Source organism: Enhydra lutris, unplaced genomic scaffold (assembly GCF_002288905.1).
Source record: "Enhydra lutris kenyoni isolate GAN:26980312 unplaced genomic scaffold, ASM228890v2 scaffoldscaffold21, whole genome shotgun sequence".
Lineage (NCBI taxonomy): Eukaryota > Metazoa > Chordata > Mammalia > Carnivora > Mustelidae > Enhydra > Enhydra lutris.
In genome coordinates this window covers 8,009,598-8,022,509 of record NW_019154105.1, presented here as the reverse complement: position 1 = coordinate 8,022,509, position 12,912 = coordinate 8,009,598, and the positions used below count along the sequence as shown (strand labels likewise).

Sequence of the window (12,912 nt, the reverse complement as noted above, 5' to 3'; positions counted from 1 at the left end):
AACAATTTTAGATATGTCTTCCTTATTATTACATGTTTTAGAAATAAAGACTACTTACCAACAGCCCACCCCCAACACTATACCTTGGGTGAAGGAGTCCTGTGTTTGGATAAGTTCATGGTTTGCTGGTGGTGGCGGTCAATACCTAAATTTCATGAACAAATCTCATTCTACCAAGTCAACCTACTCAGTAAAACCAGGTGTAGCTACCATCTAAGTGAAGAACTGCCTAAAATAAGTCATTTTTTGCAAATTCAGACATTAAAGATGGAATATAAAGAGTTATTGGGAAACACGAGGGTTCTTTGACTTGATTATGGAAGCTAGTGTGTGTGTGTGCCTGTATGCAAAGTCTACATCATAATCCTTGTGACTGACTATGAGAAGCTACTGGTCTAGGAGGACGCCTATGCTACGTGCACTCAGATTCATTTATTGGACAAATATTTAGTGAGCACTTATCATGTAGGAGCACTGTTCTAGGCCCTGGGAATACAGCTGTAAATAAATCAGACAAAAATCTCTGCCATCATGGAACTTATATTCTAACGAAGCAGTTAAAGGCATTATTGAAAGCATGGTTATGAGGGAGCAAATTCCTGCCTTTTTCCCTTTGCTTCCAGTGGTGAATATTACAGCAATTTCCTTTGCTCAAAGCACAAAAACACCAACACTCCAACTGGTGTAAGGAATGCAATCATTCTGTTTCTCCATTTTAGTCAATACCTATGAAATAATTTTAATTATCTACATAGTTACAAAGGTGAGAATATTAATAATATATTGAACATTTATTAGCCAATTATTCTGCTAAAATCTTTTCCTGAATTATCTCATTTTGTCCTCAGAACAATCCTGTGTCACCAAAGATAGGCATTATTATCATTTATACCATTCTCTAGATGAGACGATGCAGCACGAGGAGATTAAATAACTTTCTTGATGCTACAGAACAATATTATGAAACAACAACCTTTATGCATGGCTCTCTACTCTTTATAATCTGAAAAAAAAACTATTTTGTCATAAGAAACAATTTCTGTTTATTTTTCCATTTTTCTGATTTTTAGAAACAAATTTTGAGAGTGTGTCATCATTCATTTTTCCACAGTGACAGATTTATTTCTTTTTAATTAAAATAATTATTTATTTAACTCAAATAAATGAGATAATCCCATTTTGACGAGATTGCCTGAAACATTAAAATTATCTCCTAAATATTTTATTTTTCTCTGCTAGTGCAGAGACTTTTGTGTCTGGTCCAACCTTAAGATGTTGGTCTTGAGTGTCAATGCCAAGCAAATGCTATAGAGCTTTTCACTGCATAAAACTAGGATCAAAATTGGCAGATGAGGAAGAATCTATAGAGACATTTTTAGAAAGCAGATATGCATTTTGCTTTTGCAGAATTATTTTTTACATTTGTTCCTGTCTAACAAAACCAGTCAAATAGAACTCTTTTGAGAATTTGTATCTATTTCCTCTTTCACAACTAGTGGGAGCAGGAATTTGAGAAATAAAGGCAAGAGAAAGTTTTTCTATCAATTGATAGACCCTGGTTATATTAAGAAAGTACCCAGAATCAAAATATCCACAGTTTTAAAAATATGCTGATTATAATTAGTGATTTCTTCTGTACTTTCCTGCTATCTATTATAATAGCTCATGTTTATCCAGAACTTACCATGTTCCAGGAACATTTTAAGTGCTTTGTGCTGTAACTAATCTAGTCCATACAATAGCCTTGGTTCTATTTCTATGGGCTTTTATAGATGAAGAGACTGAGGCCAAAGGGGTTTAAGAGATTTGCCCACGATCAAGGAGTTAGTAAGTCACAGCACCAAGAGGGTCATGAATAGACATAGCCTAGCTCAGAGTCTACACTCTTGACCACAGCATCATACCGCCTAAGGATATGCTGTTTGGCCATCGTCAGTCAGGAACATCATCCCACCAACTGTTCACTATTGGTTGGGATAGCCTGTGACTAGGATATAAGAAAGCAGGTTTCCTGGCTGGGATGAAGAGCCGGGAATCCAAGAACCTGAGGCATATGCAGAGCTGGGGATGCCACAGATATATAGGTCAGCATCAGGGAAAGCAAAGCTGGTAGGAATAGCTAGGATGAACTTCAGTGCTTTTTCAATAAGTCAGAAGAAGTGGGTCACTCTTCAGTGCCATGATATGTCATTGCACTGCACGTCAGTGACCCGTCTCCTCTTGTCTACTTCATTCAACAAGTATTTATCTACTATGTTTGAGGCTTTATGGCCTCATCTTCAGAGCTCATGCTCATAAAGCCAGAACCTTAGACAAGTTATTTAATGCCTTTGTGTTTCATATCCTCCTATATAAGTGGGAATGATAATAATGTGTAACCTGTGTGTTCTATAGATAGTGTTATATGGCTACAGTGAGTCATCAGGTTCTTAGAACAGTGCCTGGCATGCATACGACAGAACTGCTCTCTTATGAGTTGGGGTGTAAAGATCAATGAAATGATGATATGAAAATGCTTTTTTCAACAGTAAAGGTCCCCCAAATGTAAAGGTTATGCTGAGATTCCATAGGAAAGGTCAAGCAGGCATCTGCTTGTGTCATCAGCAATATCTTGTGTCAGTCACCCCAGGAGATGGGACCAGTCAAGTTTCGGAAACTCAGAATGACATCCCGGGGGGAGGTGGTCATGCGAAAGTCAAGTCTCCATCTCCTACAAGTGCCTCATTCAGCCCTGATGAATGATGACAATTTCTTGGTCGTCGTACTAGGCTTCCCGGAGTAAGAGGCAGAAGGAAGCTGTCCTCCCCTGTTGTGGAAAGACCTGGACTATGTGACTCACCGCAGGGCAGGGGGACATGGGTCTGTGCATCACGTGCTTCAGTCTAACCATCAAGAAACCCAGACCATCGATGACTATGAAATATTTACATATAATGTTAGATTAGTTAGGGATTCCTCAACATTAACATGTGAGACTGCAGTCAGCCTTGACAGGCAACCTGTCTCAACTTCTACAGGATCCACCATAGGTTTGATTCCATTTAATACTGAATAGAAACCATGAACAAAGCAACTTGGTTACTCCCAGCTAATGAAACGTGTGTATTAGAAAAAGTTATAATCATCATTAAGGAGAGCATGTGATGTAATGAGCACTGAGTATTATATAAGACTGATGAATCACTGGCATCTATCTCTGAAACTAATAATACATTTACATGTTAATTAATTGCATTTAAATTTTAAAAAAGAAAGAAGAATGGCTAAAAAAACAAAGAGAGAGAAAACTTATAACCAAACAAGTCAGCAAATTACCTCACACTTTACAGAATTCAAAGGTCATTTTTTAATGACCTGTTGGAGAATGCCCTTCCTGCACCCATTAAACATTTATTTTAAAGCCCCTATTCTGACTGATGAGATGTGCTCTTGAAGCAAACACTGAGAGACAAGGAGCACTCCGAATCCCCCATACAGAACATAAGAAACAGAAGTAAACTTACTACTTGCAAAACGAAAGTCCTTTGATGAAAGGATCTCTAACATTACTGGAAGCAAGTCCCAAGTGAAAAAAGATGAAGAAGCAGATCTCTCTACATATCTAAATTGTGTCCATGTTTTGCCAGCAAGAAACAGAACTGTTTTATTTACCCAATCTGCTGTTTTTTTAATGACTGGATACTGTCAAAAATTTACATTCATTCAGTCAATTAACTAATAGCTTTTGAGGTCCTACTATATGCCAGGCACTCTTTGTGCATCCCCCAGCCAAAAAACTAAATAAGGCTAAATGAATGAATAAATCCAAGGCTTTGCAGTGAGGGAAATATTAAATTAATAACTCATCCTGTTCTACTATCAACTCAGGCACTTTTAAACTGAAAAAAGGCTGAACACAAACATTGCTATAGTTTGGTTACACTTTTCATCACCATTTTGGAATCCATGCCTTTACTCTCCCAGTCAAGTAAATAATATACTACATATCCTCAAAAAAAAGTAAAGAATGAAGAAAAGTACCCCGTGGCTATTGGAATTTACCTCACTGATAATTAAAGTAGGTTATTTTTTTTTTTAAGATTTTATTTATTTGTCAGAGAGAGAGAGAGAGGGAGAGAGAGCAAGCACAGGCAGACAGAATGGGAGGCAGAGGCAGAGGGAGAAGCAGGCTCTCTGCTGAGCAAGGAGCCCGATGTGGGACTCGATCCCAGGACGCTGGGATCATGACCTGAGCCGAAGGCAGCTGCTTAACCAACTGAGCCACCCAGGCATCCCTAAAGTAGGTTATTGCCTAAGTGATCTGAATTAAGATTAAATACACCCTCTCCAACCATTAAAAAAAAAAAAAAAACCCTCTCATTTCTTTAAATTTAACAATTAGAGATTCATTTAAGCTACCAAATTTCCTTCCTTAAGATAAAAATATGTCTGGGAAGACTAGCTAATAATAGCATTACAAAGCATACCCATTTTAATCAGATTGCTTTCTTCTTACATTTTACTTTGGTGCCCTCCTGACCCCGACTGCTCCCCCAACCACCCACAGATTCTTTGTGGATCCAGGGATCCGTCATGGTAATTTTGGAAGGGTTTCAAGATCGTGGTTTAGGCTTAAATGCATGCAGCCTGGACCCTTCCTCCTGGAAGTTGCTAATCCTAATGGAGAGTTTACAAGTATGGTCCATTGTTCATAGAGCTGATTAAAAGTAGAGCGTGTTGCCTGTCCTTCTGACTGTCCCCCCGACTGTCCTCCTCATGACATTCATGTCTGTGTCCCAGCATGAGCCAACTACAATAAAAGGGTGGAAAAAAACAAGATGAGGTTCTTGCACTGGGCTCTCTGAGGACTCACGGGCACCCAGGCACTAGGGTAAGCAGTGTCTGCAGAGACCCAGGGACAGACATGGGGACTGTCTGTCCTCAGGGCCTTTGACTTCAGCACAGACATGGGCAGACCAAAGCATTCGCAGGGGCACCTTCAGCTGGGTGTAACAAGGCATGCTTGCAAGCGGTGGGATCTTCCAGGATTATTTGGGAATTTCCACACAACAACTGAGAATGGAGAAAAAGCAAAAATCAATTTGTAGCAGCTGCTTAAGTGCAAAACCTGGGATTTTGAAGAGGGAAAAAACACTCCTAATGTTCTTCTAAGCCAGAAGTATAACTGGAGAGGCAAAGCCTAAAATCGTTCAGCTTTTGGGGTTTCATTTACTTCATTTGTACAATGGGAATTTTACTTGCTGTCACCCACCTGCTTGGTGACTTGGAAGCTAGATCCGTAGTATGATTACACTCATATTCTCAGGCAGAACTTAAACCGACCCGCAAATATTAATGTTTTCAATTTTAATGAGGAGGGGAATATATTTTTAGTCTTAAAACTCACTCATTTTTTAAAAGGTAGCACTTTTTTACCTTTTTCACTGGTTATGATTTCCATTTTAGTTTTATACTGCCACTGGGTGAGAGGGAGAAATTTAATACAGAATCAAAAAAGATAATCTGATTTCTTTGAGATAGAAAAAAAAAAGATACTTTAAGCAAAGTTATTGCCTTTTTTAGAGATTTATTTGCTTATTTGTTTAAGATTTTATTTATTCATTAGAGAGAGCAGGAGCAGAGGGTAGAAGCAGAAGCAGAGGGAGAAGCAGACTCCCTGCTGAGCAGAGAACCTGATGCTGGGCTGGATCCAGGACCCCAGGATCACGACCTGAGCCGAAGGCAGATGCTTAGCTGACTGAGCCACCCAGGCACCCCTAAAGAGAGAAAGAGAGAGAGAACAGGCAAGTGTGCAGGACCTGGGAGAGGGGCAGAGAGTGAGGGAGAGAAAATCTCAAGCAGATTCCCTGCTGAGCCTGGAACAGGAAGCTGGGCTAGATCTCACAGCAGTCAGATCATGACCTGAGCTCAAATCAGAGTTGAATGCCTAACCAGTTGAGCCACCCAGGGGCCCAAAAATTATTGCGTCGTTATCATTTTTCTCAAAGAAATAAGCATCCATGGTTCTCTCTATTATGATAAATTCTGCATGAAACAAAGATCCCATTACAAAGTAAATGAAAGTTACATAGTGCTCAAAAATTTCTGTTGAACTTCCCAGTGGAAATGTTAGTTAAAGATGAGTACAACGTCAAGTTGCTGAGGGCCTTGGGCTCATCTGAAGCAGCTCCTTCATTTTACAAATGACAGAAACAATGTTCAGAAATTGGACATCTCGGTCACAGAATGGCAGAGCTGGAACCAGGTCTCATGTCTGCTCCATGCCTGATCTCCAGGCACTCCCCTCTCCCACTGAACCCCTCCCCCGTCACACACACAAACACACACACACGCACACATTAGTGCATCACACAGTACATTGCTCACATTTTCTTCAAAAAGTAACTAACATTTAACATGTGATTTAACTTAGGAATGAGACTGAAAAGTCAAGTGCGTGTGAGAGAAATAGAACCACTTTATGGGACCACTGATGCCAGCAGATTACATCCTTCGGGATTTTGCCTGCAGTGGGGCTCTTAGGAGATCTGGAGACTGAATTCAGTTCCCTAAGCCAAACATTCAACAGGGCAGTTGCCCAATCAGGTTACCCTGAGTGTGCCACGGAACTGGGTTGGAGTTTTGTTTTGTCTTTTCCTTTCTGTCTTGTGACAAGGTTTGAGAAAAACATAAAGCATTACGTGATAGTAAAGGGGAAAGGATATCTATCAACCTGGAATCATCACTTCTATCACAACATTTCTGCTGCCACAGTACCCTTATCTAGGCCTTAATTATTCTTAGTCCGTGGATTATATCTGAGACAATCAGGTCCTCTGGCCCCCAACTCCATCCCCTCGCCCCACACTGCACCCTGTACCTTTGGCCTCTCCTGCCTATTTCAAATCCTACCCAAGCGTCAAGGCACCCACTCATGTCCTTCATGCAACTTTTCCCGCTGCTCCATTCTCCCTGGTGAGCTAACCCTTCTCTGTCTGGTTTTATGAATGTTGCTCTTACTGTTTCATATTGGTTAGTCTTGCATTCCTAAATTCAGAATAACATCTTTTTTTTTTTTTAAAGATTTTATTCATTTGGGCGAGAGAGAGCAGGATTGGAGGGGAGAGGCAGAAGCAGACTTCCCGCTGAGCAGGGATCCTGACACAGGGCTCCACCTCAGGTCCCCCGAGATCATGACCTGAGCCAAAGGCAAAGGCTTAACCAACTGAGCCACCCAGGGGAACCTCAGCATAACATCCTTCAGGCAGGCCTCATGTCTAGGAATCTCTTGAGCCCTCTTCCCAGCCCTATTCTCATATGCTCTAACATCTTGCTGACTAGAGCAGATTTTCAATCAATACTTTGTTGGAAAATCCAGACGAGGTGGAGGAAGAAAATGGCTGATTCCTCCCAGCAATGTAGCCCAGAGCATCAGCACTGTCTCTGGACCTAACGCTCTCTACCTATGGCTCTTTTTCGGACTCCATGTGATGCCCCTACTAGTTGTCACTCACTTCTTTCTCTGCTGGGTTCCTTCAATCAGTCCATTCTCTGTAACCATGGCCCTAAGTCAGATCCGCTTCCAACCAAGGTCATGACACATTTTAGCCACCTCTCCTACTGCAAGGCCCAAAGCCAGATGAAAGTGTCCACAAAGTTTTCACCTCTTTCCCCACCACGGGATAAATCCAGTCGTTCCCAGGCTTGAAGGTAGAGGTGATATCATGGAGACACTTAAAGCTGTGGAGACACCCCTGCTCCCACATCAACCCCTCAAGCCCAGGTGCCCCTACCCTCAGCCCAGCTAAAACTACAAAATATTGCTTCTCCCTTCCCCTCCCTGCCTCAAAATGATCATGATGTAGAAGGGATGTCTTGATGTAGTAGGATGTGCCCACCTGCATGCCTTCCTTGGTCCCTTCCCACATCCAGCTGCAAGAACTGTCCCCGGCACTTGCGGTCCCGCGCTCTGCCAACACCGCCTCCTGAGGAAGCGAGGCCAGCCTCTAGCGGGTCCAGGAGTCCTGCTCCTCCAGCCCCCCACTCCGCCCTCGGGCCGGACCGCACCCAGAGCTCCCAAACCGAACAGCCCAAGTGTACTTTTTCTCAGTGAAGGAAAGTTTTCTCTCTCCCATGTCATCCTAAAATAGGAAAGAAGAAGTTCCAAGTAAAACATCTCCGCATTGCTTAGATAGTGCGCTCCGCGAAACAGGCCATTTCCCCTTCCCTCTCAGCAGCCCGGGACTAAGGTCGCAGGAGTTGTCTTCCACTCTCCTCCGGCTCCTCCCCCCGGTCCTCACAAGGGCCGGGGTCTTAATCCATTCCTGCCCCTCTAAGAGTCGCCCCCCTATCTCTCGAACACCCAAGGCCCACACACGCCCGCCAGTTGCTCTCCACCATCCTCGGCACTCCCGGGGCCCATCTTCAGCCACCGGTTTCCTCCCTTCTGCCTCCCCCCAGCTGTCCTTCTCGGTCCAGGCTCCCCTGCCCCCTCCTCCGTCGGTGGGCTCCCCTGCCACCCCCTCACTCGCGGGCACCTCCCGCCCGCGCGCGCCCTCGGGCAACCCCAACAGGTGCAGCCCTAGGTGCCAAGAGCCGAAACCTGCACCTCGCGCTCGCCCAGGGGTCAGAGAGCTCCGCCTCGGCCCCGACAGCCCCCAGCGCGCCCTGGGGGCCCAGACGTGCGCGCGGAGCAGGTTCGCGCCCCCTGCCACTCCGCCGCCGACTGGCCTGCGGGGGCTCCGGCGTCCGGCGCGCCACTTACCCAGGGCGAGGGCCAGGAGCAGTGGCAGGGAGCCGGCGCCGCTGCCCGGGGCGGCCCGGTCCATCAACCCCACGCCGCGGGGCCGGGCAGCCCCTGGACGAGTCCCCCTCCTCCTGCGCCCCTTCCCCGGCCGCGGGCGCCCGAGGGCGGGCCTGGAAACTACTCTCTCTGGCCAGCCGGAAACGAAACTACTTCTCAGCCGGGCACCCGGGCCTGGGCAGGCAACACCCGGGGCGCGGGCGGCTCCGGGAGTGCAGCCCGGGCGGAGGGAGCCTCCTATTTATCCTCGCTCTTCCTGCACACACCCCAGCCTCGAGGCGCGGGACTCCGTCGGGGTAGCCTCCACGCTGCTCCCACCCAAGCTGCCCCACACCCACACCCACACTCAAGGACGTGCTCGAGCTGCCCTCGGGCCAGCTCACCCGCTCCCCCTGCGGGTCGCACCTGACTCTCCGCTTCCCTCCCCTTTGGGGACCGAGCCAGGTACTTAGGTAGCGGAGCGAATACCCCCGAGGGCGGTTAGGGGCCGGGCCTGCAGGCGGTGCTTCGGGCTCTAAGCTCCTCTAAGCTCCTGCAAGGCGCTGGGGGAGCCTCAAGCCCCACGCGTGCCCTGAACTCTAGCTTCCCTTATTTCAACCAACTGTTGGTGTCTCCGAGAGACCGGAGCCAACATTCAGTGTGATTAACCTTAGGGCTTTGACAACTTACAAGCCTTTCCTTTACCTACGTCATTTGTTGCATTTCTGGGAGTTTAGCTCCCCAAGAGCTACGTTAGCAATTTCATTTGTTTTCTTATGTAGCCATTTACTCCTTGATTCATTGCATTCTCCTTTATTTCCAAAACTCATGTACTGCATTGGTTCTATAAAAATAAGGAGAATGCGTTTTGCCTGTGGCTTGCCAAGCACTCTCTCTCCTTCATCGCACCTCCTCTTCATGGAGAGGTGGGATGCAAGGGCTCTGCACCAAGCATTTTCTGGAACACAAGGGCACCCTCACAGTTTTCAAAGATGAGAAGCAACATCCAATGTTACCTTATGTGATTAATATATCTGCCTCTAAAATAACTAAAGGGTACAGCTGTTTTCATACTGGTCCATATTCCTCTTGCAAGATCACTATGTGATCACACACCCCCCACCCCACCCCCGCCCCACCCCAGTCCAGACTTGTATTTATATAGTATCCAAAAGTCCAATAAACATTCATTAGCATATGAAATGCAGTTCAAATGTCTGTCCCTTCCTCCCCATTGTTTAAATTAAACAAATTATGATGCACTTTTCTTCCACAAGTGACATTTCATTTCAAAACCAATTCATATTATTTTAGTGCCCCAGGCAACTGATCCATCCAGGAGAATAAAAAATCAGCTGTTAATTTCGCGAATCCCGTTCTAGCCCTCACATGACAGCTCATAAAATATTGATATGGTAGGCATGGGGTTTAGAGAAATCTAAGGTTGTGGGATAGAAGGTTACTACATTCCAAATAAAAAGGGCAGGGGCAGAGAAGGCAAGGGATTTGACATCATCTCCCCTCCTCTCCCTTTTCTTTTCTGATATTCTCTCCTCCCTCCAGTGCCCCATGCTAAAGCATCTTTCTCTCTGAGATGGTACCCTATCAAGGTGCTGTTCTGCTTTCCGCAGCAGAACATCACTGTCTTCTTTTTCCATAGATACTAATAAAAATAAAGCACACCTAGACAACAAATAAATAAATAAATAAATAAGTCTAAATGTTTGTTGGGTATTGTAAAGTGCCCGGACTTGATGTAAGTGTTCATCGTTCATGCCATTCAAATGGTAAATTAACTTTTTCAGGCCACTAGAGTATGAACGAGTGTAATTTAATATAGAGATAAATTAATAGCCTTTCCTAAGGGCTTTATTTAATGCCAGAAATAAAATATGTATTCTGGAGAATATGGCTTCCCAATTTCCTGGCACTGAAATCTCAAGGTCAAGCCACTTCCTTTATCCTTCCTTCCTTTCTACCTACCCCCTCTCCCTTTTTTCCTTTCTTCTTCCTCCTCCTCTTCCTCATCTCTCTCTCTCTCTCAATTCATTCAGTCATGGAGGAAGGTAAATCTCTGATCCAACTACAAACTTTGGGAGAGTCTGACCTTTCTGTGTCCTCATTTGGGGAACTGGGGTGTGTCTCAAGGCTTTAGATTTTAAGCTGAGCTGTTACTAAGGAAAAAGTGGGTCAAAACTGTACCAAAGTCACCAGGGAGGACTGGTATCCCCACTCTCCCCACACAAGGGATTTCTTGATGGCGTGTTTTGTGTGCCAGCTTTAGGCAGGTAAAACCAGCCCTCCCAAATCTGGTATGACACTTGAGCGGATTCCTTTGGAAGGTCTTTGCAACATGCATCTCCTCCCACACAGAGCGGCCTCCAGCTGGAACACACCTCCCTGCCTCTGGACAGGACAATATAAGCTTGGGGTTATTTCTGGGACACAACACATAAGCAGACACACATGTGGTAGAAGGGAAAATTTCAGAATGTACTCATTCTAGGTCAGCCTGCATTCTCCAACCTGTTGCTTTAAGGCACTCAGTAGCACAGGAAAACTTCCTAGTGGTCATTAACATTATTTAATTCCCTAAGAGTGAGTGAATGAAAAGAGACAGGAAGGGTGAAAAGCTCTATAAAACATAATATTTTGGGGAACCTGAGTGGCTCAGTGGGTTAAAGCTTCTGCCTTCCTTGGAGGTCATGATCCAGGGTCCTGGGATCAAGCCCCACATGCATCCGGCTCTCTGCTCCACGGAGAGTCGGCTTCCTCCTCTCTCTCTGCCTGCCTCCCTGCCTACTTGTGATCTCTCTCTGACAAATAAGTAAGTAAAATCTTTTTTAAAAGTTTTAAAAATAATATTTTGGAATAATGATAATATTTTGCATCATAGATTGTTAAAAATTAAAAGCACAATGTATGTAGAGAACTTTCAAATATTCCACTTGAAATCCCTGAACTGTTCTCTAAGGAAAACCAGAGAAAAACCACTTCCTGAAAGCTGTATTTGGGTGATTTCGTTTTATAATCTAGTTTTTCTGGGAGGAGGGGATTATTGTTTTTGTTTTTGGTTTTTCCCCCCTTGTCTGTTTTATTATACCTTCTTCTTCAGTCTCTCAGGGATCCTTTTTTAAATTAAGTTTGTTATTTTTATTGCAGTGTAGATAACATACAGGCTTCTATTAGTTTCAGGTGTACGGTAGAGTGATTCGACACTTCCATACATCGCCCTGTGCCCATCATGACAAGAGTACTCTTAAACCCTATCACTTATTTCATCCATCCCCCACCCACCTTTCTGAAGGACCCTTTTTTTGTTTAATATATATGCCTCAATCTGTTTGACTTGCCGTATTTTTTTCAGTGGCAGCTTAATGCAAATCCAATGAACCTAAGCTATAATCTTCTCTACGATATTATACCTATAGTTTTAGCTCATCATAGTGATCATCTCCTTTACCCATATTCATATCTACGCCAAAAAGATAACTTCTGATTTTTTTAAAAATCTGGGCTTTTGTGTTGGCCTAATGTAAGGCTAAGCAGACAAACACCTAAGTGGCATAATTTTAATGCTCTAATATGGCAAGGCCCTAGATATCCCAACCCAATGAACCTGCCATCATGGCTTCACCCCTTCCTCCGTGGTCCCAGACACTCCTCCGGGTAAGACAACAAAGGTGGAATATTATGTACAATTGGTTTGGGAATCTGTTCACTCTGTTCAGATTGGGGCTGGGTCACCAATCACATGGATCACAAAGGACTCATCTGTCTGAACCCAGTGTCCTCGTCGATAAAATGTGACGGTAATGATTTGCAGTGTTTATGGTTCCCAAAGATATATCTCTCTAAGGCAAAAATCTTGCATATTAGAAATTATTCAGTGCAAACAACTGTCATATTACTATTAAAACCTAATTATAGGTACATAGAAAGTAGGAACTGGTTTCCTTCACTATCCCTCTCATACTAAGAGTTGTAGTGAATGGAAGGAAACAGCACCCAGAAAAGCCCTGATGGGAAAGAAACACTGAGCCTAAAGTTGAGGGGATTTGGGCACTATCTGCCTGTCCATACTCCCTTAGACTCTTCTGACCTTCTTCTCCCTCCTTTTCATCCCTCCTCTCTCTTTCAACTCTATTTAG

At 44.2% G+C, this 12,912-nt stretch overlaps 1 protein-coding gene across 1 annotated transcript in view; it reads right to left on the bottom strand.

The window, feature by feature from the left end:
• The window catches only part of LOC111149213 (betacellulin), a 43,095-nt gene extending 34,288 nt beyond the window's left edge, over window positions 1–8,807 (bottom strand). Inside the window, exon 1 of the mRNA XM_022506160.1 lies at window positions 8,744–8,807. Within this exon, the coding sequence (XP_022361868.1) occupies window positions 8,744–8,807 (64 nt within the window). The remainder of the gene's footprint in view (window positions 1–8,743) is intronic.
• Window positions 8,808–12,912: the final 4,105 nt, after the last annotated feature.